We start from the raw sequence: 27,851 nt of genomic DNA on the forward strand, positions 1-27,851 counted from the left end.
TTTTGCAGTTTCCAGAAAAGCTGGTCCATATTAGGCCAGTCTTTTTTTTTTTTTGGAGACAGTCTGGCTCTGTCACCCAGGCTGGAGTGCAGTGGTGCTATCTCAGCTCACTGCCACCTCCACCTCCCAGGTTCAAGTGATTCTCATGCCTCAGCCTCACAAGTAGCTGGGATTACAGGTGTGTGCCACCATGGCCTAGCTAATTTTTGCATTTTTGGTAGAGACGGGGTTTTGCCATGTTGGCCAGGCTGGTCTCAAACTCCTGGCCTCAAGTGATCTACCCGCCTCGTCCTCCGAACGTGCTGGGATTACAGGCATGAGCCACCGGGCTCAGCCATATTAAGCCAGTCTCGAATAATCTGAAGACTTAAGTTTACAGACCCTATAATGACAACTTTGTTCCACCTCTGAGATAAAGACAATACTAAACCCATCTCCAGTGCTTGTTTTCCCATGCATAAAGAATGATGCTGTCAAAATTTTTTGAAAATTTTTTTGGCTGCTTAATAGAAAAGCTGAATGAGCTTGATTTCAGTAGAAGACCCACTGATTATGGGTATATTTATTGGGACATATTTTAATAGAAGATAATTCATGTAGGATATCTTCAATGCATTGTAAAATTTTCACTATATCTCTTCACATGTTATTCCATAACATTCTAATTGGATGGAGAAAGACTGGAATAGTTCAGAAAGGTGTAGCTTTTAAGATCTGAATAAAGTTAATAGTGAGTCTTTTAAAACACATTTAAACAACTGGAAGTATAATCACAACAAGGGACTATGAAGGAAGAATAAATATTGCAAACGACGCTTTATAGTCAATGCAAATACAGTACTTTGAATTACCCAAAATGTATAATGCACAAGAACTCTAAGTCATGTAGTTTACTTGTTGACCATCTGGCTACAGTTAAGTTTCTTCTGCAAAAGCTGTACCTAGTAACCTTCCAAAATTGTTTTTAAATAAAGTTCTTAAATTGTAGCAATAAACAAAAGGACAAAGTACACTTAAAGAATACGGCAGTTTATCAAAAGACATAAGAAATTTCAACTCATACTTGGAGTTATAAAAATCAATGTTTTGGCTAAGTTATAAACATGTTTATAATGCAATTATTTGCATAACTCTAGTAATGCTAATGGCGGCTATAAGATTAGGTTTCTAAAAAACCACTAAAAACATAAAAATACTTAGCCTCATTATTTCCCTGTAGAACGTATTCATTTACGCCTAAATTTCAGTATTTACTATATCATCATTGCTGATTTTAAGTCACATTCAAAGGATAAGGCAAAACCACCTACGAATTGGCATATTTGTTTATTTCTCAGTTTGTGAAAATGTCCTTAATTTGTTGATGTAGCAAACAAATTTCAACTTTGATTGCTATGCAAAAAAACAGAAGATAATCTGCTTTGCAATGAACTTTATATAGTTCAACTGCATACAGGCAACATGCTATATATGAAAAAGTTACTAACTGAACTACAGGTATTAAATACTGAAAAGAGTTAACAGTTTATTATAATTTATTTTATTTAACAATCTAGGAAGTTCGCAGCCATCAGCAGTTCCAGTGCAATTTCAGGTGCAATTGGGAATTCAGGAATCTCGGTGGAGCTGTTAGTGTAGCGAACCTTGTACGTAAAATACATGCATACTTTCGATAGCACATGTGAAGGTATCTCTCTAAAATTGACCTCATTGGTTTCGTTCTCAGCAAACTGACCTGTAAAACAAAAGAATTATGTATGTTATTGGCTGAAATGTGTCCTCCAAATTCATATGTTGAAGTCTTAACCCCTTGTACCACAGAATGTGGCTGTATTTAGAGATAAGTTCTTTAAAGAGGTAATTAAAAGAGGTCATTAGGGTGGCAATCCAATATGATTGGTGTCTTTTTTTTGTTTGTTTGAGACGGAGTCGCGCTGTCACCCAGGCTGAAGTGCAATGGCGGGATCTCGGCTCACTGCAACCTCCACCTCCCAGGTTCAAGCGATTTTCCTGCCTCAGCCTCCTGAGTAGCTGGGATTACAGGTGTGCAGCACCACAACCAGCTAATTTTTGTATTTTTAGTAGAGACGGGGTTTCACCATGTTGGTCAGGCTGGTCTCAAACTCCTGACCTTGTGATCCACCCACCTCAGCCTCCCAAAGTGCTGGGACTACAGGCATGAGCCACCGTGCCCGGCCATGATTGGTATTCTCGTAAGAGATCCGGACAGAGATGGGCACACAGGGAAAACTGTGTGAAGACAGGAAGAAGATGGCCATGTACAAGACAAGAAGAGAGCCTCAGAAGAGACCAACTCTACTTTCAACCTCTACACTCCAGAATTGTGAGAAAATAAAGTTCTGTTGTTCAAGCCATCCAGGGGTGGCACTTTGTTATGGCAGCCCTAGAAAACTAATCATCATTAAAATAACCTCAATTAGCACCAAATGAATTATGGAATTCTGATTTTTTTAGTATTAACATAAATTTTTTTTCTTTTTTTGACATAGAGTCTTGATCTGTTGCCCAGGCTGGAGTGCAGTGGCATGGTTGCGGCTCACTGTAACCCCTGCCTCCTGGGCTCAAGTGATCCTCCTACCTCAGCCTCCTCGAGTAGCTGGGACCACAGGTGAGTGCCACCATGTCTGGATAATTCTTGTATTTTTTGTAGAGACAGAGTTTTGCCATGTTGCCCAGGCTGGTCTTGAACTACTGGACTCAAGTGATCCCCCTGCCTCAGAATCCCAAAGTGCTAAGATTACACGCTTGGCCACTTGCACCTGGCCAACATTAAAAAAACCTTTACTGAAATAGTACTTGAGGGCTGGGTGGGGTGGCTCACGCCTGTAATCCCAGCACTTTGGGAGGCCAAGGTGGGCGATCATTTGAGGTCAAGAGTTTGAGACCAGCCTGACCAACATAGTGAAACCCCGTTTCTACTGAAAATACAAAATTAACCGGGCATGGTGGCGAGTGCCAGTAATCCCAGGTACTCAGGAGGCTGAGGCAGGAGAATTTCTTGAACCCAGGAGGCAGAGGTTGCAGTGAGCCAAGATTGTGCCATTGCACTCCAGCCTGGGCGACAAGAAGAAAACTCCGTCTCAAAAAAAAAAAAAAAAAAGATAGTACTTGAGATTCATCAAGACTGAATTTTAAAATTCTAATTCTCTCCCTGTGGGTTGGAAACTTAAGTAGCTTTTCCTAAGAATCTTTGTGGTATGATTGGCGAGCAGGATGAAAAAGTAAAATCATTTTTAAAAAAGATCAATCCAGGTAATCAAGTCTTTATGGATCATCAGGATCCCTGTGTTGTACTGAACTGCAATGTAAAAATAAAGTCAGGGCAAATAACAGGTTTTCTGATTTGGCTTTTCTGAGAATTAGTGAGTATATAAAATCACTTGAATCCAGGAGGTGGAAGTTGCAGTGAGCTGAGATCATACCACTGCACTCCAGCCTGGGTGACAGAGCAAGACTCCGTCTTAAAAGATAAAACAAAACAAACAAACAAAAAACCTATTTAAACTATTTAACTGTTTACCTAAAACAATAAGAAAAATACTACTTAAAAGAAATGGGCTGAGCATGGTGGCTCGTGCCTGTAATCACAGCACTTTGGGAGACCTACTTGTAGTCTCAGCTACTGGGGAGGCTCAGGTGGGAGGACTGCTTGAGCCCGGGAGTTCAAGGGTGCAGTGCACCATGATGGCGCCACTGTACTCCAGCCTGGGCAACAGACAGAGACCCTGTCACAAACAAGCAAGCAAGCAAGCAAGAAAGCAAAAGCAACATTTCAGGAAAGGAATTCCATTGTTTCCTCCTTTAGTTTTTTTAAAAATATGATCATGTTAACGAGATCTCTTCACAAGACATTTTCCTCTGTTTAACAGCATTTCATAAAGTTTTTCAGTCATTCTTCAAAATTTCTGTAGCTACACAAAGGTTGTATAATTTAGCCTTTACACATAGGGATAAAATATTTTCTTAGCAGTCTAGTACTAGCACTGTGTGCTGAATATAAAAGGCATTTCACATCTACAAATATACTTTGAGAATACAGCATTTTAAAATACTACAATACATACAAAATGGCTTTTATATATCTGTTGGTTGGGGGTATACTGTAGCAGGGAGAAAGGAGTACTGCAGGACTCAGCAAATAATTCACAACAATGAGGTAAATTTTGGTTTGCCAATAACTAGAACTCCTTTTCTTAAATACATGCCTGAAATATTGCCTATAGGCACTTATTAAGACTTTGATACTAGACAAACATCAGTGATTTTTCTAAAAGGTGAGATTTACATAACATAAAATTAACCATTTTAAAGTGTACAATTCAGTGGCATTTAGTATATTTACAATGTTATGCAACTATCCCTTCTATTTAGTTCCAAAACATTTTCATCATCCCAAATTAAAACCCGGTAATCCATTAAGCAGTTATTCCTTATCTTCCCCATCCCCCCAGCCTCTGGCAAACACCAATCTGCCTTCTGTCTCTATGGATTTACCTATTCTGGATATTTCATATAAATGGAATCATACAAATATGACATTTTGTGTCTGAGTTCTTTTACTTAGCATGCTGTCAAGGTGCATACGCACTGTAGCATGTTATCAGTACTTCACTCCTTTTCATGCAAATAGTAGTTTGAGGCTGAATGTTTTCTGATCTTTCCAAGATAAAAATCTTGTGTTTAAATTAAAGATCAAATTTATAAAAAAGCAAAAGCTCTTTGTTTCTAGCCTGCTGTTATAAAATAAAATTAATTTTTAATTAAAATTCTGTTGGCATTTGTGATTTTTTTTCCCCTTAAAGTACTTCCTTGCATTGTCCTGTGGAAAAGCCCAAAAGCAATTCATCAGGTTCATCAGAGCCATGCTGTGTGTGTGTATGAGGAGTGGGGGGTACAATTCAACCATGGAGCAATGAGTATCTTTAGCACCCAGATTGGGGCCCCTAAATACCATTTTCTACTAAAAACAGGGACTTTTGGAGAAACAGCTGTTTTCGGGATCGGGGAACAATGTTCATGACACGCCTAAGAAATCTTATTACAGAAAGTAGTATAACTATTCAAGACTAACGGAGCCATGTCAAAAGGACACAGAAGCTAACACAATGTGGCTCTTTCTGACATAAAAATGAAGCAAATGGAACAATCTGAGCACCAGTAAGAACGACTGCAACAGACTGAAAAACATGAAATATAAGTCATGAGTTCATGATGACATGCACTCAAAAACAAAAACAAAACACTCTTTACTACTGGATGATGCTGAAGAACCAATTCATGACTCTGAAAAATTATATTTAAAAGGAAAAAAATCAAGTCTTTATCGTCTTTCCCATATAGACTATATTTCAATGTAATCAAATAATATCTTATAGGAAAATTTTAGCTAATAAATGCAAAAAATTTTATAGAATTGGAAAGTCACTGTTTTGTAATCTCAAAGTAAATCTCAACAATAATCACAATGAATGCTAAATCATAGTGGGGAATTTTTAATGGATGAATCAGCCTGACAACCTGGAACCCACTGATCAAGCTTGACACTGCTAAAAGACGTGATACAACAGGAATACAAGAGTGCTACCTACAAAGTATCCTTTGCTTAGAAAAATGTATCGGAGTCTAATCGTCTCTGGAATTTTAACTATGAGTTTACAGAATAAAACTCAAATGTAATTCAATATGAAATATGGACAGCATACAAATGACCTTGCTTCTCTGTAAAATTAATGGCCTGCCTGGAAATAAAAGAAAAGGTGCAGGGGAACTATTGCAGATTTTGCAAGTGAAATGGCACAACATCAGGCATGTGCTTGAAATACTCCAAAAAAGTAGGGATAATGACACAACTTAAGATTGGCAAAATGGGCTGGGCATGGCGGCTCATGCCTGTAATCCCAACACTTTGGGAGGCCGAGGCAGGTGGATTGCTTGAGGTCGGGAGTTCAAGAACAGCCTGACCAACACGGTGAAACCCCGTCTCTACTAAAAATACTAAAATTAGCTGGGCGTGGTGGCGGCATGCCTGTAATACCAGCTACTCAGGATGCTGAGGGAGGAGAATCATTTGAACCCGGGAGGCAGAGGTTGCTGTGAACTGGGGTTGCGCCACTGCACTCCCGCCTGGGAGATAGAGCGAAAGACTGGCAAAATGTTAATAACTATTGAAGCTGGATGATGGGCACGTGGAGGTGTATTACACAGTTCTCTTTACTTCTGAGTAGGTTTTAAAATCTCCATAGTAAAAACATAGAAAAAGAACTGTGGCCACACACAGTGGCTCACACCTGTAACCCCAGCACTTTGGGAGGCCAAGTTGGGAGGACTGCTTGAGCCCAGGAGTTCAAGACCAACCTGGGCAACATCGCTACAGAAAATACAATTTAAAAAAAGGTGCATGCCTGTGGTTCCAGCTACTCAGGAGGTTGAGGTGGGAGGATTGCTTGAGCCTAGGAAGGCTTGTGCCACTACACTCCAGCCTGGGCAACAGAGCAAGACCCTATCTCAAAAACAAACAAACAAAACACCCCACAACAACAACAACAAAACAACAGACAAAACCAGAAAGAGCTGCAAGGGATCCCAAATAGCCCAAACAATCTTGAAGCAGAAAAACAAAGTTGGAGGCCTCATACTTTCTGATTTTGAAACTTACTACAAAGCTACAGTAATCAAAACAGTGTGGTACTGGCATAAGGACAGACATATACATCAATGGAATAGAATTGAGAGCCCAGAAATACACAAATCTACAGTAAACTGACTTTCAACAAGGGTGCTATGGGGAAACGGTCTCTTCAATAAATGGTAGTGGGATAGCCACATGCAAAAGAATGAAGCTGATCTCTTACCTCACAGCATAAACAAAAATTAACTTAAGACCAAAGACCTAAATTTAAGAGCCAAACCCATAAAACGCCTATAAGAAAACACAAGGGAAAACATAGGGTTAGATTTGACAACAGATTCTTATATATGACACAAAAACCAAAGGAAAAATAAATCACACTTCAAAATTGAAACTTTAGGAGGCCAAGGTGAGTGGATCACTTGAGGCTAGGATTTCGAGATCAGCCTGGCCAACACGGTGAAACTCCGTCTCCACTAAAAACACAAAAATTAGCCAGGTGTGGTGGTGGGCACCTGTAATCCCAGCTATTCAGGAGGCTGAGACAGGAGAATTGGTTGAACCCGGGAGGTGGAGGGTGCAGTGAGACGAGATTGCACCACTGCACTCCAGCCTGGGCGACACAGCAAGACTCTGTCTCAAAATAAATAAATATGTTAATTAAAAATAAATAAATAAAAATAAAAATGTGCTTCAAATGACACCATAAAAAAAAAAAAAAAAAAGACCGGCCAGGCGCGGTGGCTCATGCTTGTAATCCCAGCACTTTGGGAGGCTAAGATGGGCGGATCATGAGGTCAGGAGATCAGGACCTTCCCAGCTAAGACAGTGAAACCCCATCTCTACTAAAAATACAAAAAAATTAGCTGGGCGTGGTGGCAGGTGCCTGTGGTCCCAGCTACTCGGGAGGCTGAGGCAGGAGAATGGCATGAAACCGGGAGGTGGAGCTTGCAGTGAGCCGAGGTTGCACCACTGCACTCCAGCCTGGGCAACAGGAGTCTCAAAAAAAAAAAAAAAAAAAAAAAAATCTATGGAATGGGAGAAAATATTAGCAAATCATGTATCTGATAAGGGTCTACTACTGAGAATTAATAAGGAACTCTCACAATTCAACAACAAAAATACAAACCACCCAATTCAAAAATGGGCAAAAGACTTGAATAGACATTTCTCCAAAGGAGATACAAAAATGTCTAGGAAGTGTATTAAATAATGTTCAACATCATTAGTCATTAAGGAAATGCAAATCAAAACCACCAGATAGGCTGGGTGTGTTGGCTCACATCTGTAATCCTAGCACTTTGTGAGGCCAAGGTGGGCTGATCACTTGAAGCCAGGAGTTCAAGACCAGCCTGGCCAACATAGTGAGATACCATTTCTACCAAATATACAAAAAATTAGCTTGGCATGGTGGTGTGCACCTATAACCCCAGGTACTCAGGAGGCTGAGGCATGAGAATCGTTTGAACCTGGGAGGTGGAGGTTGCGGTGAGTGGAGATTGTGCCACTGCATTCTAGCCTGGGTAACAGAGTGAGGCTATCTCAAAAAACCACCACCACCACCAAACAAACAAACAAAAACCCACCAGATAACCATGTCACACCCATTAAGATAGCAGTAATAAAAAAAAGACCGTGGCCAGGCACAGTGGCTCACGCCTCTAATCCCAGCACTTTGGGAGGCTGAGGCGGGCGGATCACCTGAGGCCGGGAATTCGAGAACAGCCTGACCAACATGGAGAAACCCCGTCTCTACTAAAATACAAAATTAGCTGGGCGGCGTGGGGGCGCATGCCTGTAATCCCAGCTGCAGGAGAATCGCCTGAACCTGGGAGGTGGAGGTTGCAGTGAGCCAAGATTGCACCATTGCACTCCAGCCTGGGCAACGAGAGTGAAACTCTGTCTCAAAAAAAAAAAAAAAAAATACAATAACAAATATTGGCCAAGATGTATACAAACTGGAACCCTAGGACATCGTTGGTAGAAATGTAAAACAATTCAGCCACTGTGGAACAGTTCTGTGGCTCCTCCAAAAGTTAAAGAGAATTGTCATATGATCAAGCAACTGCACTTCTAAGAAGACACCCAAAAGAACTGAAAGCAGGTATTCTAACAATTGTTTGTACACAAATGTTAACAGAACTATTCATGGTAGCCAAAATGTGTCAACAACCCAAATATTTATCAACTGATGAATAAACAAATTGTGGTGTACTCACATCTGGCTGAATGAAATATTATTCAGCCATAAAAAAGAATGAAGTGCTGTACATGCAGCACATAAATGAACCTTGAAAACATGAGAAATAACAAAAGCCAGATACAAAAGGCCATATACTGTATGATTTAATTTATACAAAATGTCCAGAATAGGTAAATTAGAAAGCAGACTGGTGGTGGTTAGACACTGAGGGTAGAGAATGGGAAGGGATAGTGACAGCTAATGACTATGGAGCTTGCTTTTGGAGTAATAAAATGTTTTGGAACTAGATAGAGGTGATGGCTGCAAAATACTGTGAATGTAGTAAACGCCACTAAATTGTACACTTTAAAACAGCTGCTTTTACACTATGTGAATTTTACTTCAAGAAAAAAATTTTAAGAATAGAGATTTGCGCTGGGTGTGGTGGCTCACGCCTATAATCCCAGCACTTTGGGAGGCTGAGGCATGTGGATCACGAGGTCAGATCGAGACCATCCTGGCTAACATGGTGAAACCCCGTCTCTACTAAAAGTACAAAAGATTAGCCTGGCGTGGTGGTGGGCGCCTGTAGTCCCAGCTAGTCGGCAGGCTGAGGCACGAGAATCACTTGAACCCGGGAGGTGAAGGTTGCAGTGAGCCAAGATCGTGCCACTGCACTCCAGCCTGGGTGGCAGACCAAGACTCTGTCTCAAAAAAAAAAAAAAAAAAAAAAAAAAAAAAAAAAGAATAGAGACTTAGAAGGTAGCAACTTGTTTTATCTAGCTAGGAACACAAATCACCAGTCTGTAGTTAAAAGGCTGACTATGGGCTGGGCACAGTGGCTCACACCTATAATCCCTGCACTTTGGGAGGCTGAGGCGGGTGCACTGCCTGAGGTCAGGAGATCAAGACCAGTCCGACCAATATGGTGAAAACCCTGTCTCTACTAAAAATACAAAAAATTAGCCAGGCATGGTGGTGGTAGGCGCCTGTAATCCCAGCTACTCGGGAGGCTGAGACAGAAGAATCTCTTGAACCTGGGAGGCGGAGGTTGCAGCGAGCCGAGATGGCACCATTGCACTCCAGCCTGGGTGACAGAGTGAGACTCCATCTCAAAAAAAAAAAAAAAAGGCTGACTATGGAACCTAATGTAGGGAAATCAATTCAGTCTTGTTGAAACTTATAGGATAAATAACTGAAAACAGAAAATGGCAGAAATCAATTTTTTTCCCAATGCAACATAATCATGCAAAAGGCCAGGCATGCAAAAGGCTCATGCCTGTAATCCCCGCACTTTGCGAGGCTGAGGCAGGCGGATCACCTGAGGTCAGGAGTTCAAGACCAGCCTGGCCAGCATGGTGAAACCCCATCTCTACTAAAAATACAAAAGTTAAAGCCGGGCGTGGTGGCTCACTTTTGTAATCTCAGCACTTTGGGAGGCTGAGGCGGGTGGATCACTTGAGGTCAGGAGTTCGAGACCAGCCTGGCCAACATGGTGAAACCCCGTCTCTACTAAAAATACAAAAATTAGCCAGGCATGGTGGCGGGTGCTTGTAATCCCAGATACTCAGGAGGCTGAGGCAGGAGAATCGCATGAACTCGGGATGTGGAGGTTGCAGTGAGCCAAGATTGTGCCATTGCACTCCAGCCTGGGCAACAGAGCAAGACTCTGTCTCCAAAAAAACAAAAAAGTTAGCCAGGGGTGGTAGTACACACCTGTAATTCCAGCTAGTCTGAGGCAGGAGAATTGCCTGAACCCAGGAGGCGGAGGTTGCAGTGAGCTGAGACCGCACCATTGCACTCCAGCCTGGGCAACAGAATGAGACTCTGTCTCTCTCAAACAAAAGAACAAAACATAATCATACAACAATGTTAGAAGACTTATTCTCTCTTTAAATGCTGAATCATTAATTCAACTTAAAAACATCCATCAAACATTAAAAGTGAATATATGAAGAAAAAGACAGAACTGTGCTTACCTGGGCCACTCAACATGGCTTTTATCGTGCCTGATGTTAATGCATGTTCTCTTTTTACAATAAATTCATGGCCATCAGATGATATCAATTTGACATACATGGCATCAGGGCCTTCACAGCCACCATAGGTTTTCTCCTCTCCATCTAAAGTAAAGTAAGTAGTGAAACAATTTTTGAATCACACAATGTACTAACTAAACAGGTTTGGCTGAGTGCAGTGGCTCACGCCTGTAATCCCAGCACTTTGGCAGGCCTATCACCTGAGGTCAGGAGTTCAAGACCAGCCTGGTCAAAAAAGCCCGTCTCTACTAAAAATACAAAAATTAGCTGCGTGTGGTGGCGCACACATGTAATCTCAGCTACTCGGGAGGCTGAGGCAGGAGAATCACTTGAACCTCGGAGGTGGAAGTTGCAGTGAGCCAAGATCACGCCACTGTAGTCCAGCCGGGGCGACAGAGCAAAGCTCCATCTCAAAAAAATAAAAAAAATAAACAGGTTTATTAACAAGGTTAATATTTGAAGAATTCACACCAGAAACATTTCCGGAAGGTATTATAATAGTCACCAAGACATTAACAGTTTTTAACTCCTTGTTTTATACTTCTCTATCAACACCTTCCAATATCAGAATAAACTGTAGATTTAAGAATGCTACTTCAGTGAAAATTCACTAGTATTTTTCAAGGAGGTATTAACAGTTGTTTTGTAACCAAAGCAGCCCATTCAAATTTGAAGACTAAGACAAAATATTTAAATAGTATGACTTTAATTCTATCACCTGAAATATTCATTTTTAGAAATGAGATGTATAGCAGATTTATAAATCAGTGTTTATATGCCATGAGAGCATGATTTCCTTTGACAAGCCCTAAGTTCTAAAAGTTAAGACTTCTTTTACTCAGCATTTCACACGTGATAGTTAAAAATAATGATCAAGTATGTATTTAGGCTGAGTGTGGTGGCTCACACCTGTAATCCCAGCACTTTAGGAGGCCAAGGCAGGTGGATCACGAGGTCAGGAGATCGAGACCATCCCAGCTAACACGGTGAAACCATGTCTCTACTAAAAGTACAAAAAAAATTAGCTGGGTGTGGTGGCGGGCGCCTGTAGTCCCAGCTACTTAGGAAGCTGAGGCAGGAGAATGGCGTGAACACAGGAGGCAGAGCTTGCAGTGAGCCGAGATTGCGCCACTGCACTCCAGCCCGGGCAACAGAGCAAGACCCTACCTCAAAAAAAAAAAAAAAAAAGTATGCATTTAAACAATACTCAGTTTAAATGCATGCATTAAAAGTAATTAATATGGACAAAATATTGGTCTTTAAAAAAAACCCAAAGCTGACATGAGGAGACAGAGTGCACAGATGTTACTCTGCTACCGCATTGCTGCTGTACCGGCTTCAGCCACAGTAGCCAGATATATATAGAGTAAAAGTTACGTATGCAAGTAAAAATCTCCTTAATTTTTACAATTTTGTACTGTAACAGAATTTTAATTTTTATAATTATTAACATGTGAAATAAAATAGCTTAAGGTTTGTTCTAAAAACTTAGGAAGCCCTAGAAACAAGGATGAAGCTGAAGTACTGTTCAGCCACAAATATCCATTTGTTAAACAATTAATTCAGAAATCTCTAAAATTAAAATTAATATCAAAATCGCTCATGTGCTCCCACTGCCAAAAATGTTTAATTTGAATCAAATCACAAGAAAACAACCAGACAAATTAAAATTGAGGAATAGTCTTTGAAGTAGAAAACTATTTAAAGGAGACTAAAGAGACAAGTTAATGCATTATGATCATTTAAAATTTTTATCCATCCATCCACCCACCCACCCACCTATTTATTTATTTATTTTTATTTTTTGAGATGGAGTCTCACTCTTGTTGTGGAGTACAGTGGCACAATCTCGGCTCACTGCAACTTCCACCTCCCAGGTTCAAGAGGTTCTCCTGCCTCAGCCTCCCGAGCAGCTGGGATTACAGGCGCCCACCACCACGCCTGGCTAATTTTTGTATTTAGTAGAGACGGGGTTTCACCATGTTGGCCAGGATGTCTCGAACTCCTGACCTCAAGTGATCCACCTGCCTTGGCCTCCCAAAGTGCTGGGATTACAGGCATGAGCCGCTGCACCCGGACTACTTACTTATTTATGGTTTTTTTTTTTTTTTTTTTTTTAGAGACAGGGCCTTGCTCTGTTACCCAGGCTGGAGTGCAGTGGCGCAATCATGGCTCACAGTAACCTGCAACTCCTGGGTTCAAGAGATCCTTTTGCCTCAGCCTCCAAAGTAGCTGGGAAATAAGTGTGCACCACCATGCCTGGCTTTGGTCTTTGTTTTTTAAAAAAGGGCTTCTGTTCCATGTAAAACTTGTAATAAATATTCATCTATGTTATGTCATCTTATGTTATGTAATAAATGTTCATCTATGTTATATCGATTTAATTCTCAGACCCAGCCAGGACCCTAAGAGGACTGAGATGGAGTTTTGCCAACTCTACAATATGAACACACACACATACACACACACGAAAGCAAATTTGGTAAAACATTAACAATCTGGTGAAAGCTATGTTAGTATCTTTTTTTGTCTAATTTTTCATAAAAAGCGGGAGGACCCATAAAGATGTAGGTAGCTTCTAAATTACAGACTATTCAAGCATATAGATTTTTAGCAGTTTTTGCCATCCTCAAAAAAGAAAAATAAAAATGGTTATTATTTCAATTTATGCTTCTAATATTTTTGGCAACAGAAACCATTTTATGTTTGTTGGGAGAGTTTCAAATTTCTTAAGGTAAAATTACTCACTAAAAATCACAAAGTGGGGTTAGCATGATATTATTACTGATCTGCCTGTCGGGAATATACAGTCATGCATTGCTTAACGATGGAGATACCTTCCAAGACAAGAAATGCATCATTAGGCAATCTTGTCATGATGCAAACATCCTAAGAGTGTACTTACTAAATCTAGAGTGTACTTACACCTAGGCTATATGGTGTAGCCTACTGCTCCTAGGCTACAAACCTGTACGGTATGTTACTGTATGAATACTATAAGCAACTGTAACATGATGGTAAGTATTTGTGTATCTAAACATAGAAAAGGTACAGTAGAAATATAGCATAAAAGAGTTAAAAAGGTATACCTGTATAGGGCACTCACCATGAATGGAGTCTGCAGGACTGGAAATTGCTCTGTGTGAGTTGCTGAGTGGTGAGTGAATGTGAAGGCCTAACGCATTACTATACTACTACAGACTTCATAAATATTGTACACTTAGGCTACAGTAAATTTACCTGTTGCCCAGGCTGGAGCGCAGTCGTGCAATCATAGCTTATTTCTGCCTCGAACTCCTGGGCTCATTCAAGCAACTCTCGGGTCTCAGCCTCCCAGGCAGCTGGACTATAAGCATAAGCCACTGCACCCAGCACTATTTTTCTTTATATCCTTATTCTATATGCTTTTTTCTATTTTAAAAAATTGTAATTTTTGTTCTTTTTAAATTTTTTTTGTTAAAAACTAAGATACAATCACACATTAGCCTAGGCCTACACAAGGACAAGGTCATCAAGATGTCACCGTAGGCCACAAGAATTTTTCAGCTCTATTATAATCTTTATGAAACCATGTCACACATGTGGTCCAACACTGACCGAAAGAAACATCATTATGCAGGGCATGACTGTGTAGTAAACATAAGCTGTTGATGTGGACAACTAATTTCAGTCTACTGAAATTTTACTTGTGTTCACTGAATTTTAAAGATCTTTGAAACAAAGTCCAGTTTCTACTAGTTAAAACACAAAATTAATTATCTTTAGCTTACCCATTTTGTTCTTATGAAATTCTACTTTGCTTCCCCAGGAACTTTAGTAGTTTCCTGAAAATATAACAATATCATATTAAGATTAATGTTGCAAGAGACAAGTTTTCACTCACTGTTATTTAACATGTCCTTGGTGTTAGAAGTTTAAAAACTCTCCCTCCTGGTTACATTACGAGCTCACCATTCCTACAACAAAAACACTGTACTTTTATAAAATCAATTGAAGAATACCAAAATGCTTTGTGAGCTTGATCAGTTGGCACTTTTGAATCGGAGAAAGATTACTTAAAATAGAAACATAACATATAATCATTATAAATTGATTGGGGGGGGTTGTTGAAGAGGTGGTAAAGTGTGACATGTTAAAAGTAACAGATGTGTAAAAATGTTCATTACATTAAAATACATACACGGAACATAATTATCAAGAAAAAACTGCCATACTGAGGTGTTTTAACGCAGATGTCCTTTATTCTTTTTCTGGATAAAGGCCTCTGTTGAAAATCCAAACAAAACTATGGGTCCTGTTGTATAATAAAGAATTTGGCTGGTTTTTGATCCTCGTTTTGAGAGGTGGCCTCTAAATCCTTGGAATTTCCCTAGTGATACAAGTCTCTGCTATTCTTCATGGGTCCTGGTAGTTTATGTTAACCAGGTAACTCATAGTGGGCCTTTGGATAGTTTAAACTAACAAAAGGACTCAGGACAAAAAGCTTTGAGGTGTCTTTTTTGATATCAACATGACCTCCAGTTGGAGGGGTGCTGAAGACTGAGCTCAGCCTTGTTGCTTATGACTCATCAATCACGTCTACAGAATGAAACCCCAAGAAAATCCCTGGACACCAAAGCTCAAGTGAGCTTTTGAGGTTAGCAATGCTCTGTACACCTTGCTATGGTACACATGCTGGAAGGATGATGCATACTGACTTAAAACAGTGAGGACACAGCAAGTTCTGGATCTTGTATTTAGTACACAGTGGTAGACAATAAGCAAATATTTGCGTGAATGAATGGCATGATATAACCAAGGACATGAAGTAACTTCCATGAGAATAAAAAAAGACAGGGCTGGGTGCAGTGGCTCACACCTATAATCCCAGCACTTTGGGTGGCCGAGGCAGGAGCACTGCCTGAACCCAGGAGATTGAGACCAGCCTGGACAACACAGTGAGATCCTATCTCTAAAATAAATAAACAAATAAGAAAAAAGAGAAGTCTTGCTCTTTACTTAGGTAAGTACACATACATATTTTTATGCTTCCATCTCTTCCATATACAGGCTAAGTTTTGAAATTTAACAATAAAGTGGTTAAAAATGTACAATTTTTTGAGAAATTATAAATTTGACAAAATAAGATGATTGCTAAAGGAAACGGTTTCACTTTCTCAGTAATTGTATTTTAGTAACATACTACAGCATTTATTCAGAGGAGCTCATTTATACTGATACTCTTTTTTATGTCATTAGCAGGAAAAAAGCATTTCCTAACTATCGTGCTCTAAGAAATTCCTGACAAATTTAGTTCTGGCCTCAAGAGAAGGGTCAAGAAAATGAACCATAACACTTCAACGCAGAAAAGGAACTTGCAGGTAACCTCTCTAATGCCTCAGGTTTGAATAATGTCATCCATGTAGAGAGGATAAATAATTTGTTTCAGGTAGTAGAGCAGGAGCAGAAATCAAATCTTAGTCTAGAACACTTGCTAAACATGCAGACAGATATTCAAAGTACCATCACTCTCTCTCTCTTTTTTTTTTTTTTTGAGAGGGAGTCTCGCTCTGTTGCCCAGGCTGGAGTGCAGAAGCACGATCTCAGCTCACAGCAACCTCTGCCTCCCAGGTTCAAATGACTTGCCTCAGCCTCCCCAGTAGCTGGGATTACAGGCATCTGTCACTGTGCCTGGCTAATTTTTGTATTTTAGTAGAGACCAGGTTTCGCCATGTTGGCCAGGCTGGTCTCGAACTCCTGACCTCAGGTGATCCACTTGCCCCAGCCTCCCAAAGTACCATTTCTAATTTGAGATAAAGCAGAGAAAACAGTCAGCAGTAACAATTAAATCTGATGAACATTTTGCAGGCCTAATAAGTGGTAAACACTGTACTAAATGCCTTACATACATTATCTTGTTTATTTATTTTTTGAGACAGAGTCTCACTCTTTGGCCCAGGCTGGAGTGCAGTGGTGTGATCCTGGCTCACTGCAACCCCTGCCTTCCAGGTTCAAACGATTCTTGTGCCTCAGCCTCTCAAGTAGCTGGGACTACAGGTGCATGGGACCATGTCCGGCTAATTTTTGTATTTTCAGTAGAGACAGGGTTTCACCATGTTGGCCAGGCTGGTCTTGAGCTCCTGACCTCAAGTGATCCACCCAACTCAGCCTCCCAAAGTGCTGGGAGTACAGGTGTGAGCCACTGTGCCTGGCCTATCTTATTTAAAAACAACTCTTCCACAAGGGAATTATTCTGATTTTAGAGATGAGAAACACTGGAAGAGCCCGCTACTTGCTGAAGGCTTCTACAGCCTAAGTGGCAGCGTTAGGATTTAAACCTAGGTAGGTCTGACTTCACAGCCCACATTCCACTCCTTCCATTATTGCCTACTACCACAGTAAAAAATTCTGGCTCCAGTTAAACTCAATTGCCACAATTCCCAACAGCTACTGATGTAAATCCTCAAATAGTTCTCTAAAATTTAAAAATAGTACTGTCATTTTATGATACTACGCAATTTAAAAATTCATGAAGCCATTATTATTTTCTTTTCATTATACTGCTTTGTAAATACTCTTTTAAAAAACAAAAAAAGAAAAAATGCTAGAAAGCTTGAAGTACAAGAATTTCAAGGGCCAACTCTTCTATCTGTAAAATCTCTAGAATAAAACATTTAGGATGTTTATTTAACTAGCAGTAGCTAAGCAACAATGCAAACTCACATCTTAGAAGCCCTTTGGGTAGCAACTGTTTCTCTATAGAGTTCATGTAGCAAATCAATTCCATCATTTTATATAACAGAGATTAAGGAGAGGAAGAAGAGACCCACCCTTTCTCCCAACATTGAAAGGGAAAATCAACATTAAGAGTTAAAATTCCTAATTCTTAGGTAGAAGTTAGAAATATTTAAAATATGATTAAGTTTGGACCGAATCCATAAGTTATCTAAAGAAATCTAAGTTTGAGGAGACAAAAATTTCAGCTTGAACATCTATTCCATGACAGAGCTGAATTCTGAAAATATGAATTGGGCAGGTAAAAGCCAGTCGTAGGGGAACCGTTGGATTGAGAATAGTTCTAGGCAGAAGAAAGAGCATGAACAATGGCCTGAGACGTCATTATGCTTTTAGGGTGTTACATATAAACATTAATCTCTTAAAGTTTTTTTGTGTATGTTTGTGTTTAATAACAAATACTTAAAAATCTAGGTGAGCCTAGGGCCTACACTGAAATTAAGTGTTGAATCTAGTATCAGTGAATATTTATAAGATATTTGAATAGCCTATCTTTGATTTGAAATATTACCTTTATCATATTCTATATTGCTACATGAATTTCTAGACTATATTCTGTACAGGAATAGTTGGGTAAGTCTCCATTTTGTTCTCACATGTTTCTTGTTAGGTCTACTTTTAGGTACTTTTAAGTTTCCATTATGAATGGTGTCTGTTTTACTATGATATTTTCTGAAAGGCTATTGCTGGTGTTGTTAAAAGCTTTAAAATGTCCTAAGCTGATTTTGCATCCCATTATTTTTTTTGCAGAACTCATATTAGTTTTAATAGTTTTTCAGTTGATTTACTTGAATTACCTAAGTAGATAACAGACACTGCTGCAAAATCTGTTCTTTACATCTTTTTGTCTTTTTACATCGGCTATTTACTTGGATAAAATAAGGTTAGAACAGATCACTCACAAAAATACACTACAGATTAAAGAGCCAAATGTAAAAAATCCATGAACTCTGGAAAAATAGCAGAAAAAAGAATACAACTAGCTTAGACAGGTATAAAAATGCTTGATGGGGCTGGGTGTGATGGCTCACGCCTGTAATCCCAGCACTTTGGGAGGCCGAAGGGGGTGGATCACCTGAGGTCAGGAGTTCGAGACCAGCTTGACCAACATGGTGAAACCCTGTCTCCACGAAAAACACAATAATTAGTCGGGTGTAGTCGTGGGTGCCTGTAATCCCAGCTACTCGGGAGGCTGAGGCAGGAGAATGGCTTGAATCCAGGAGGCAGAGGTTGCAGTGAGCCGAGATTGCGCCACTGCACTCCAGCCTGGGCGACAAGAGCGAAATTCCGTCTCCAAAAAAAAAAAAAAAAAAGAAGTATTACATATGGTAGTGTGGATTGCAACAGGTAATCACAGTATGTTAAGTGGTCCCTGGATAGTGAATGATGGTTCTCAGTTATTTATATTTTGGTGGGCTACAGTTGTTTCATGTCAACTTATAAATGGCCAAAAAAAAAAAAAAAAAAAAAGATAAGCACAGATTTCCTGAATCCTTATATGGAAAAGTGAGTCAAAGTGTATGGCGAGAAAGGACAGTCTCTTCAACAAAGGAAGCTGGAACAATATCCATATGGATAAGAAGCTCACTGTTAAACCATACACAAAAATCAATTTCAGATGGCTCACAGAATTCAACTTAAAATGCAAAATAAGGCTACTAGAAGAAAACAAATTATTTTCATACCCTCACTGTAGGCAAAGACTTCTCAGCGGCCAGGTGCAGTGGCTCACACCTGCAATCGCAGCACTTTGGGAGGGAGATCACTTGAGGTTAGGAATTTGTGACCAGCCAGGCACTCCAGCCTGGGCCACAGAGCAAGACTCTGTCTCAAAAAACAAAACAAAACAAAACAAAAATCTCAGAAAAGATGCAAAAAGCACAAATTGTAAATGAAAAACTTGATAAACTGGATTTCTCCAAAACAAAACTTCTGTTTATCAAATACCATAGCTGGGCACTGTGGCTCACACGTATAATCTCAGCACTTTGGGAGGCCAAGGCAAGCCAACTGTTTGAACCCAAGAGTCTGAGACCAGCCTGGGCAACATGGTGGTGAAACCCCGTTTCTATAAAAAATAGAAAAATTAGCGGGGCATGGTGGTGCATACCTGTAGTCCCAGGTATTTGGGAGGCTGAGATGGGAGAATCACCTGAGCCCGAGGAGGTTAAGGCTGCAGCAGGCCATGATGGTTCCACTGCATTCCAGCCTGAGCAAGAGTAAGACATTGTCTCAAAAACAAACCAAAAAAAAAAAAAAAAAAAAAAAAAAGAAAAACCCTCAAAAACCAAAAAGAAAAATGAAAAAAATGAAGTCAAGCCACGAACTGGAAAAAAATATTCACAACGCATATCTGACAATGGATTTGCATCTAGAGTAAATTTAAAAATTCCTGTGTGTCAATAAAAAAAAAAATCCAATTAAAGTTGGGCAGAAGAATTGAATGAACACATTAAAAAGTGCTCAACATTATTACTTACCAGTGAAACTCAAAACTGCAACGAAATACTACTACTATACAGCCACCAGTATAGCTAAAATTAAAAAGACTGTGAACATTAAAGGCTGGAGAGGATGTGGTGCAAATGAACTCTCATACACTGCTGATGGGGAGTCCATCATAATAGGAGAATGGATAAATAAGCTGTGGTACATTCATACAGAGCAGTACTATTCACAAAAAGGGATGATCTACTGATACAACATGGAAGAATATAAAAATACTACACTAAGTGGACAAGCCAAACAAAAAAGTATACACTGTATTATCTGATTTATATAAAATTATAGAACAGGCAAAACAAACCAATGGTGATAGCTCAGCAGGTGATTAGAGAGGAACATTCTGGAGTGATAAAAATGTCTTGCTATACGTTTGTCAAAACTAAATGGTACAATTAGCATTTCACCATATGTAGGTTATATTAAAGCTAGAATTTTTAAAAAATGATAGCATTTCTGAAGTTTATTTTACCTTAACTCCAAAGATATCAGCACTCTAGGATGGTTTTCTGCCTAATTAAGCTTTTGAAAGTGCCATCGGTAATAAAATTAACCCAAATTTTCTAGCTATGCAAATGCTAACAGAGGAGGAATAAGAGTTGGTCGTCCCAAAGAAAGGTAATATGAGACTACAAATCTGTAACAGAAGATCTGTTAAGTGAACAGTTATAAAAGGAAAGTAGCTTTTGATCTGGGTCTCAATGGGTAGAGGTATTTTTACCAGGCAAAACTGGAAAGGAGGGAGATCCAGGCAAAGTGAACAGTATGATCTGAGTCAGACAGCTTAGGGCACACAATGTAACTCAGTGTTGTTGGAAATCAGTTTACAAATTCATTCATTCAATAAATATTTACCAAGGGTTAGGATGCTAGATGCTCACCTAGGCACTGGGGACAGAGATGAACATAACAAAGATTCCAACCTAATGGGAAGAATGGTAGGGACAGAAAACCAAAACAAAATAATACATATGGCATGGTGAAGAACTAACATTAACAGAGATCTGAAGAAAGCAAGGGAATGAGTCACAGATATCTGAAAGAAGAGCTTTTTATGGAGGGAGAATGGCAAGGAGAACAGTCTGGCCAGAGGAGTGAGTCAAGAAGAGTGTAGGAAGATAGGAAAAGAGGTGAGAGTTTGGGGAGTTGGACTTTATCAAAGAGGGGAACAGTGATACATAAGGAGCACACATTGAGATACTGACCAAGCCATGGGTCTTTTTTTTTTTTTTTTGAGACAAGTTCTTGCTCTGTCACGCAGGTTGAAGTACAGTGGTGCAATCCTGGCTCAGTGCAGCCTCAACCTCCTGAGCTCAAAGGATTCTCCCACCTTCCTCCTGAGTAGCCTGCTACCAAGCCCGGCTAAAATTTTTTTTTTTTTTTTTTTTTTTTTTAGTAGAGGTCTCCCTGTGTTGCCCAAGCTGGTCTCCAACTTGAGCTCGAGTAAACCTCCTGCCTTGACCTCCCAAAGTGCTGCGATTACAGGTGTGAGCCACCACACATAGCCCAAGACATGGGTCTTGAATGCCTAATATAATAGTAAACAACACTACAGAAGAATGTATTCCTTCTTTGCTACATTACCCTGTTTCATCACTCCTATCTATCCTTTTGCTGCTTTCTATCATTTCCGAAGACTTGATTTCAGCCCTCCATATAATGTAGTGCTTAAAATCAGTCAATTCCTAGCTATGTCACTGTGGAAGAACTAACCTAATCTTTCCTTGCCTAGTTTCTTCAACGGTAAAATGAGGATAATACAGCATCTACCTCACAGAGCTGTTCTGAAGAATAAATGGCTTTACATATAAAAGCACTCAGAATACTGCCTAGCACACATTAAAACATTGGCCATTATGCTATTTTTGAACCAGAGGTTCATTTCTATATGTATCAAGGGCCTACCATGTGCCAGGCACTACTCTACATGCTTGGGAGGAATCTGTGGACAAAATAAATCCAACAACCTCTCCTCCACCCGTATCCTGGAATTTACATTTTTAGTGTGGGAGTTCACACATTAAAGGGCCAGAAAGTAAGTATTTTTTGCTTAGCAGGCCGTAAGGTCTCTGTTACAACTACTCCAACTCTGCCACTGGAGTGCAAAAGCAGCCACAGACAAGATGTAAATGATTGAGTGTGGCTATGATCCAACAAAACTTTATTTATGGGCAAAAAAGAGTACATTTTATAAAATTTGCTTTTTTTTTTTTTTTTTTTTTTTTGAGACAGAGTTTCGCTCTTGTTGCCCAGGCTGGAGTGCAGTGGTGCAACCCTGGCTCACTGCAACCTCCACTTTCTGGGTTCAAGTGATTCTCCTGCCTCAGCCTCCCGAGTAGCTGGGATTACAGGCATGCATCATCATACCTAGCCAATTTTTTGTATTTTTAGTGGAGACAGGGTTTCACCATTTGGTCAGGCTGGTCTGAAACTCCTGACCTCAGGTAATCCGCCCACCTTGGCCTCCCAAAGTGCTGGGATTACAGGCGTGAGCCACTGCATCTGGCCTATAATTTTCATGTTATAAAATATACATTTACTTTGAATTTTTGTCCAACTATTAAAAAATTTAAAGACCATTCTTAGCTTGCGGGTAGTATAAAAGCAGGTAGTGGGCCAGATGTGGCCTGTGGTTCTAACTTGTTGACTCTGTTCTAGCAGGTTCTTAATCTGCAGTCCCCCACTCCTCGAGGTTCACAGATAAGCAGTAGAATCCCAAACCCTTGAATCTGTAAGCACAATTTTGTGCCTATGTGCAGTTCAGAGTAAGAGGCATGAGAAGGTCCACAGCTTTTATCTCTTATCATAAATTAAGAACTAGCCCGGTTGAATGAAAATCAATGGCTACCTTATATAAACCCGAGCCCATCTCCACATCTGAATTTCTACTGTTAGACATTTCTATCTTGAGACTCGGATAAATTAAGTGATAGGACTTCTGTTTCTTCATCTTCCAAATGAGAGAATTGGACTCAATTATGTCCAAAAGTCCATTCTGGATCTACTATTTCATGACTAAATCCATCTGAAATTCCTCCTTCCCAGACAACCACCTATAACTCAGCTTCCCATGTTTATTACCCAGAGTCGCCCTCCCACAACACAGAACTTAAGGGCTCCAGAGCGCTGCATGTTGAGTCTGTCTGCCTCACCCCTGCAAATGACCTAATTATTCTCTCAAATAATATCTCCAAACTCCCTTGTTTCAGTTTTAAAATTATGAGCAGATATTCCCAACATACAATGTGTATTAATCATAGATTCTACATATTATAATTAACAGAACCTTTCGAAAGATAGGCTAAAAATAAACTGAAACCAATCACTTCAGCTGCCTTGTCTCTCCATCTTCAGCATTACTGTATTTATATATTTTGCCCACCCTGCTATTACAAATATTGAATAAAAACTGTCCTTCCTACTAAAGGTCAACCTTTCCACTTAAGCAATGATTGATATTCCCTCACTTAACTAAAGACTCTGCTATGGCCATTATCCCATCCACACACCAATCTACCATCTACTTCTTAGCCTATTCTGATCAGCCCTTTGGCCCACCAGTCCATTTCAGGGGTTCTTATCAAATTTCAACTACTTCACTTGGTCACACTGTCAATTTTTAATCCTCATTTAGCAGTGTTTTATACAATTGCCTACTCCCTCCATCTTGAAACATTTCTTCCTTAGTACTCCAGATGTCACACACTCCTGGCTTTTCTGCTTCCATTACTGTATGCTCCTCTTCTGACTGCAGTGGGCTCCCAGTCATCTGCCTTCTTCTCCATTTAACATTCTCTATTTGATGTCCTCCAGACCACAGGTTATCATCTATAAAATATAACTCCCAGATCATCTCCCTAGTTTTTCTCCCGAGTGCCAGTCGTGAATGTCCAACTTTTCTACTGCACATATTCTCAGGTGTCTACTAGTTATCGAACTCAGTAAGTCCCATATAGAACTTCTGATTTATCAATCTCAGAAGCTGATGCTCCCTTCCTAGTCTTCCCCATTTCAGTACATGCACTGCTGTTTACCCAGATTCTTGGAAAAGTGATTGGTTATTCAAAAAACATTTTTTTTGTTCGTTTTGTTCCTGGGAAGAAAGCAAAACCCATTTGGCTCCAGCTTCAAATTACATTCCAAATCAGACTACTACTCACTTTCAACTCTACACTTCTAGTTCAAGCTACCATGTCTCAACTGGACATTTGATTTACTTCCCTACTTACCACTCTGATCTTGTCTCCCACCACTCTTCCTTCACTATGCTCCAGTTACACTCTGGCCTTTTTGGTATTCCTCGAAATCGGTCAAGTTCACTCTTCCCTCAAGGTCTTTGCATTTGTAATTGCTGTTGTCCGAAAAGCTTTTAAATCCTCATCATTTAGGTCTCCAGGTAAAACATCAACTCCTCAGAGAGGTCTTCCTTCCCTGATGATCCTACCAAAATTAGACACCCCCCATCCCAGTCACTCTAACCCTTAACCTTGCTGTATTTTTTTTCACATTTATCACTTCCTGAAACTACGCTTGCTTACTTACACATATCCTTTCTTTCCTCAAGTTCCTTGACAGCAGGCCTACAATAGTGCCTGGCACTTAGTAGATGCTCAATAAATATTTCTTGAGTGAATGTACTATTATTTTCCTAATCGCTGAGGCTTGAAATTCAGGCATTACTGGATGGGCTTTTTCTGCTCTTACTTAATAACAGAATAATAAAGAATTTAGGATAGCAGTTTAGCTGAAATGCATTAACACATAAATATGACCATAGCTGGCCAGATTTGGTGGCTCATGCCTGTAATTCCAGCACTTTGGGAGGCCAAGGCAGGAAGACTACTTGGGCCCCCAAAACAAAAAATTAGCTAGGTGTCGTGGTGGGCACCTATAGTCCCAACTACTAGGGAGGCTGAGGCAGGTGGATGGTTTGAGCCCAGGAGGTTGAGGCTAGAGTGAGCTGTGATAGTGCTACTGCACTCCAGCCTGGGAGTGCAGAACAGAGTGAGACTGTGACTCAAAAATAAATATGAGCATAATAGCAAAGATTTCCCTGATTATTCTCCAGTACTAAAAAATCTACCAAAAAAACCAAGATAAACATTTTAGAATATTTAAAGAATTAAATATGACTTTAGAACTTGATGTATAGGACTGACTGTAACTTCTGGCTGTAAACTAGTGCCTATTATATTACAGAATTACCATCTGGCAATGCATACACGTGTATTTTTTGAATGGTAGTTATCAAATTTCATATTTAAGAAAAAGAGAAACGGTCACTTAATATTAAACAGGGACCCCAAATCATCATTGGCAAGAAACAATAAATATCCATTATAGTACGTACCACAGCTGTTTCCTTGCCATTGTATCTCCAGAATGAATAAATCCACATGTAAACTGCTACGTTTCAACAACATGATTATAATGTAAATGAGATCAGACATATGTCATTTTAGGTCACTGAATAGAAAAGGAAACAACTTTCGGGGATCAAAAAGCAAATACGGAGCCGAGCGCGGTGGCTCACGCCTGTAATCCTAGCTCTTTGGGAGGCGGAGGCGGGCGGATCACCTGAGGTCAGGAGTCCAGCCTGAGCAACATGGTGAAACCCCGTCTCTACTAAAAAAAAAAACAAAACAACAACAAAAAAAACAACAAAAACCAAAATTAGCCGGGAGTGGTGGTGCGAACCTGTAATCCCAGCTGCTCCAGAGGCTGAGGCAGGAGAATGGCTTGAACCCCGGATGCGGAGGTTGCAGTGAGCCGAGATCAAGTCACTGCACTCCAGCCTCAGGACAGAGCGAGACTCCGTCTCAAAAAAAAAAAAAAAGAAAGAAAGAAAAAGAAAAAAAAGCAAATATGGCAGTTAAAAAGTGAGAAAGTGAGGTTTTCAGACACTAAAGAATTTCAAGGCCAGGCGCAGTGGCTCACGCCTGTAATCCCAGCACTTTGGGAGGCCGACAGGCGGCGGATCACTTGAGGTCAGGAGTTCCAGACCAGCCTGGCCAACATGTCGAAACCCCGTCTCTACTAATAATAGATTAGTCAGGCGTGGTGGCATGCGCCTTGGTCCCAGCTACTTGGGAGGCTGAGGCAGGAGAATCACTTGAACCTGGGAGGCAGAGGTTGCAGCAAGCTGAAAACGAACCACTGCACTCTAGCCTGGACAACAAGAGCAGGTCTGTCTCCCCCGGTCCCCTAAAAAACAATTTCGGTTTTCTACACTAAAAGCAACGTGGAGTAGAAATGCTCACTCTAAATGGCACAAACTCCACAGTTTTATGTTACTAAACAGATCTCAGTTCCTTAAGAGAAACTCAATGGGCACAGTATTTCACACTAGATACCTCCTTTCAGACAAGACTGGACGGGCAGTAGATGCACGAAACCCCCAACTCATGAAGTCGAGCACAGATCACCCAACGAGTTACCCAGAAGGTAAACTTCTCGGGTACTGCATCTAGAAGAAGCGAGAGACCTCTCCTTGGGCTAGGGACTGACTTCAAGAAAATAACTAATCTGAGCGGACACGAGGAACAAGCAGAAAGGAAAAGCGACAGGGCTACCATGCTCCTAACTCCACCCTCCCGCGCTCAGCCCGGAGAAGGCCCAGTCTCGCTGGCTGCTGCCCCTCCTTCCACCTCTTTCCAAACCCACCGAGCGGCGCCAGGAAAGGTCCCGCCGCCCTCTTCTCCCCTCCCCCAAACTAGGGGCTGGGGAGGCCCAGGGAGGTTAACAGCTTCCGTTCCTTCCCCGCCCAGAAGGGAAGGGGTGGGAAGTGGGATTGCGAGCTCGTCCCGTCTCGGCCTCCCTCGCCCTCCACCCTTACCCGGAGCTCCGTTTCCGCCCCAGCCCGAGACTCACTCGTCGGTCCCGCAGCCACCGCAGCCGGGTCCCCGCGTACTGCCACAGCCCCTATCCCAGGGCCGCCCCCCCGCCCCCAGCTGCCTGCTCCCGTGGGTTCCGGGGCGGTCGAAAGAATTACTTCCGCTGGGTCAGAGCCGCTTTCTGCGACGCGCGGGAGATCCAGACCTGGTGAGGCGAGGACGCAGAGTGTGTCGCTCACTTCCGTCTGGAGGTAGTGCGTAGCGCCCTACTCTTTTCCCCTATAGTAGACCAGCCTATGAACGCAACCGGCAAATTTCGACCAATCCGAGTCTAGCTCTTCTGGATTCCCAGCATGCAGCGCAGACCCTGATCCAATTGCTGTAAAGACGCATCCTTAGAGGCTCTCGGGAGTCCGAGAGAGCACTGCATTCTGGGATTTGTAGTTTCTCTGGTGGATACTGTCGGCGTTGGGACCGAGGCAGCCCTGCATCCTGGGACTTGTAGTTTCTCGCACTGCGTGTTAAGATTTTGGTGGTTTTAGAGATTGTCCGTGCCTCTCATTTAGGGGTACGCCTGGAGGTGGGAGACTGCTGAGGAAAGATTGAAACGTGGGAGGGCGGTTTCTTTGCTAACGAGATCGTGCTCTTTATGAAGCAGCATCTGTCCCTGGTGAAAAGTTGCTGTGCATGCTGAAGAGCCAGCACAGCAACGACTAGCGCAATAGGCTGGCCTCATTTCCTCTCTTCCCGGTAGAATTCAATGTTAACTGAAAACTAACCACGCCCCCCACTCCACCCCCGAGGGTCCTGCCTCTGCCTCTGGGTTAGCTCAGCTATCCTGGATCCCGAGCTCACGCACAGAAAATCCAGGC

General features: G+C 41.0%; 1 protein-coding gene across 10 annotated transcripts; it reads right to left on the reverse strand.

Moving 5' to 3' along the window:
• Positions 1–1,307: 1,307 nt before the first annotated feature.
• Positions 1,308–27,313, reverse strand: ELOC (elongin C). 10 transcript variants are annotated; one of them, XM_009243869.4, is made up of 5 exons: positions 26,810–26,920; positions 25,497–25,552; positions 14,641–14,694; positions 10,811–10,954; positions 1,308–1,735 (listed from the first exon to the last, which is right to left on the reverse strand). In XM_009243869.4, the coding sequence occupies exons 3-5, from the start codon at positions 14,642–14,644 to the stop codon at positions 1,545–1,547; spliced, it is 339 nt and encodes a 112-aa protein (XP_009242144.1). In that variant the 5' UTR covers positions 14,645–14,694; positions 25,497–25,552; positions 26,810–26,920; the 3' UTR covers positions 1,308–1,544. The 10 variants fall into 10 exon arrangements, 9 of the variants coding, with proteins under 9 accessions (XP_009242144.1, XP_063582763.1, XP_009242147.1 ...); XM_063726693.1 differs by lacking the exon at positions 25,497–25,552 and adding an exon at positions 21,028–21,069 and having other exon boundaries at positions 26,810–26,898; XM_009243872.4 differs by having other exon boundaries at positions 25,497–25,549; positions 26,810–26,893.
• Positions 27,314–27,851: the final 538 nt, after the last annotated feature.

The sequence above is a fragment of the Pongo abelii genome, chromosome 7 (assembly GCF_028885655.2).
Source record: "Pongo abelii isolate AG06213 chromosome 7, NHGRI_mPonAbe1-v2.0_pri, whole genome shotgun sequence".
In the NCBI taxonomy this organism is placed as follows: Eukaryota; Metazoa; Chordata; class Mammalia; order Primates; family Hominidae; genus Pongo; species Pongo abelii.

Bases quoted from the DNA above. Each gene is read 5' to 3' on its own strand.
- ELOC (XM_009243871.4), bottom strand. The intron at 1,736-10,810 runs GTAAGCACAGTT...TTTGTTTTACAG, and splicing joins AGCCATGTTGAGTGGCCCAG to GTCAGTTTGCTGAGAACGAA.